General features: G+C 42.8%; 2 protein-coding genes across 3 annotated transcripts in view; both read left to right on the forward strand.

Annotated features, from left to right (window-relative positions):
* The window catches only part of CUNH15orf41 (chromosome unknown C15orf41 homolog), a 346,277-nt gene that overhangs the window by 293,807 nt on the left and 49,149 nt on the right, over window positions 1-3,321 (forward strand). The window lies entirely within an intron of this gene.
* Window positions 1,177-3,321, forward strand: part of LOC109299267 (protein zyg-11 homolog B-like) — a 28,783-nt gene continuing 26,638 nt past the window's right edge. Inside the window, exon 1 of the mRNA XM_019519870.1 lies at window positions 1,177-1,216. Coding sequence (XP_019375415.1) covers window positions 1,177-1,216 — 40 coding nt within the window. The remainder of the gene's footprint in view (window positions 1,217-3,321) is intronic.

The following is a 3,321-nucleotide window of genomic DNA, read 5'->3' on the forward strand; positions in this document are numbered from 1 at the left end:
CATGGCATTGCCTCTTACAACCACTGATTAGATTAGCTCTACATTTATCAAGCACACAGAGACCAACACTTAACCTTTTAACTCAAGAGTTTTGTTGTCTCCTTACTTTTTTTAATTGTGAATGTTATTGTCCAAAAGTGTTAGTTCCATGTCAGTGGAGTGCTCGTGCAGCTTTTTTCCAATTTTGCTAGCTACTAGGCTTACACAGCTTTGCAGAATGCACACCATATAGCCTTTTTAAAACTAATTTTCTTGCTCTGACATATGTAGGAAGTATTTTTACTACTATTCCATTTTTCTTTGGGGATTTTCCTAAGCTGCTTATGCCAAATTTCAAATCAAGAGATGCATGTATAGGTAGCTTTCATGTTGTTTTCTTTTCCATAACTGGTCAGTGAGAAATAGCTGCAAACTGGGATTTTCACTGAAAATACTTATAATTACATTTATAGCCTAGTTCTTACATATTTCTTTCTCATTCATTCTTAAAATACATGGATGACCATGGTACTATGGAAACTAGTTATCATGCCTGAAGGGAGCTTGGTTCTCCATGATTCCAGCAGGCTAGTGCCAAGCTTCTCCTAACAGTACACTGGAACAAGAAAACAAGAATAGCAGAGTATGACTGTGTGGCAGGGAATTATTCTTTAGCTTATACCAGCCAGGAGAGGTATGGTACCTGAGCTCCTTATGGCCTTAACTTTTAAAGGTAAATGGTGACACAAGACAAGCATGGCTAGGGTTTCAAATTAAAGTAAAGTAATGGGCTGGTTTCCAGCAGCTTTCTCCTGCTTTTTACAGTGGGTACTACCATGAGGCAGTAACAGTAACTACTTTTGCCCGTGGGGCCTTATCCTTGCAGCTCTTGGCATCCAGCTTTTATATCACAGAAAAGGACAATCTGGGAACTTTGTTCCTCATAGAAAAATTGTTGCTTGGGTTGATGTTGCATGCCACCATTCATTTTAGTAGTCTTGTCATATGATTTTTTCTTACTAACCAGGCATGAGGAAATGAATCCATGATTCAGGTTAGGGAGGGGACTGCAACATCTGCAGTTGGAGGGTGGGAAGGTGTCTACTAAGAGTTACTAAGTAAGCTCTGGTACTTGTGATTGATTTAGAACAGTGTGTGAATGTAAGGGGTATACTTGACCCGTCACTAGCCGAAAATATGATAAACATCACTGTCAGTGTTATGCCAGTATCCAGAGGTAAATAGCCAAGCTAGAAGGCCTGTGCTGGTGTTCCACCCATTTAAAAGGAAATAAAGGAGAAAAAAAAAATCAACCTGGAAATGTTCCACACTGGTAAGTACTAAGGGAGAGAATCTTGGAGAATTACCATTCATTTCTATAACCTGTCAGCATTTGAACCAAGAGGCAGGTTAAAGGTATATAGGAATAGTGATGATACTACCATATAAGGGCTACATTGAAGAGTGTGGGGTAACCTGGTATTGATTGGGAAAGCAAACATTTCTGTTGACCACAAATGTTACCATTGTGGGCTCTCTGGTAGTGTATAAAAGTGTTTCTGTTACATCTCTATTCAAAGTCTGGGCACAGAAGTGATGTAAGAGACTGAAATGATGAAAACAAGCCTCAGTGCTGGATGTATCTTATCTCATGAATCTGGGATGGGGGAACCATAATAGGGACTTGCATTTTGTTGACTCTCATAGGCTATAAACAGTTCTCACCAAAGTAAATGGATCTGCTGTGTCCCGGCACCCATTGTCCAGTGGTGTCGGGCCCCTGAGAGGCCCAATACTGTGGAACAAGACTCAGGGCATGCCTCTGCAATCAGGGAAACCTGGTGTTCCCTCATTTACAGTGGCATGCCTTGAATTGGGATCACCAGGGGCACCTCTTCAAGCTGGGAAACACTGGTGGGTGCTCCCAGAGCTTTAAGGTCCTATCCTGCACACCTGCTCTGAGCTGCCTTGAACTCTCCTGCCTCAAAGCAAACAGCTGTCTGCTGCAAAATAGTAGCAGTAACTGATGCTACCTTTTGTCAGAGCCACAAATTTAGGCATTTGTGAAACAAAAGGTATGGATGTCTGTTGACTTTTGCTTTGTGCCGCCATCAATTTTTTTATGGTGGAACAAAAGCAACATCTGTCGGCAGCCTTAATGTCTAGTAATATTTTAATGAATTGCATGCCTGGTGGAACTCTATGAAGTGGTCTTTGCACCTCAGTTTATGAAACTTGAAGTACATTCACTGCTGTCAGCAGAGCTGTCCCAATTTACACCCAACTCCTTACTATTCGATGAAAGGAAAGATGATAAATAACTTGTCTGTTATGAATTGTGTTCATCACATAAAAGAGAAATAAGTCTGAGTTACTCAGAAGATTTGTTACTGTGTTCCAATAGCTAAGTAATTACAAATGAGGGTTAACAACATTTATTAAAATGGAAAGATGACTCCTGACCCTCTCCTTTGACATCAGATAATTTGAAATTATTTTTAAGATGATAATGGACTATATTCAAGGGCAGATCAGAGGGTGTGGCAGCTCAGTTACACCCTCTTTTGCCTTTCAGCTGTTTGCACAATGAGTTCTCTGAGCTCACCCACATGTCAACAGCAGCTCCTGATGGAGCTTCACATATGCTGTAAACTCTGCCCGCCAGCTGGTCAGTCCAGGGTCTGCCTGGAGTCACAGCTTTCAAACAGCTCCCAGAGACTTGGAGGTGAGCACTGATTCTGTTTATCCTTTCCTGTCTGCCTCCCCACCCCCACCCAGATGAATTTAGTAGCAGGGGAAAAGGGGATGAGCAGCAATGCTAGCGCTCAGCTGTGTGAAAGAAGGGGCCAAGTGCTGCCTACCACTGCTCCTCTCCTCTTTTCCTTTGCCACTAAATTCATCATTGGGGGTAGGCGTGCAGAAGGAGAGGAAGGATGAATAGCAGCCATGCTCACCCACTGGTTTTCAGAGCCACTTGGAAGTCAGAACTCCAGACAGACCCTATGCTGACAAACCAGTTATCTCATGGCACATGCAGAGCTCCAGGTGAGAGCTGTGCTGACATCCTGGTGAGCTCAGAGAGCTTGCTGGCATCCAGGATCCCAGTGTGGGGTTCACACCCCTTTTAGCTGTGTGGTACATGTACAGTGAGCTCTCTTCAGTGCACATGTGCCACACTGCTAAAGAGGGTATGGCAGTATCCCCCTCGCTGCAATCCTGGGTTCACTCATGAATGTTTCTAACTGTATAAAATGTCTTGCATGCAACCATGAAAACCATAACACTAAATGCATTTCTTGTCCCTTCTGTGTTTCTTATATGACATCAGAGAGGAATGCACAA

Source organism: Gavialis gangeticus, unplaced genomic scaffold (genome assembly GCF_001723915.1).
Source record: "Gavialis gangeticus isolate Ggan-Ray unplaced genomic scaffold, GavGan_comp1, whole genome shotgun sequence".
NCBI classification, from domain to species: domain Eukaryota; kingdom Metazoa; phylum Chordata; order Crocodylia; family Gavialidae; genus Gavialis; species Gavialis gangeticus.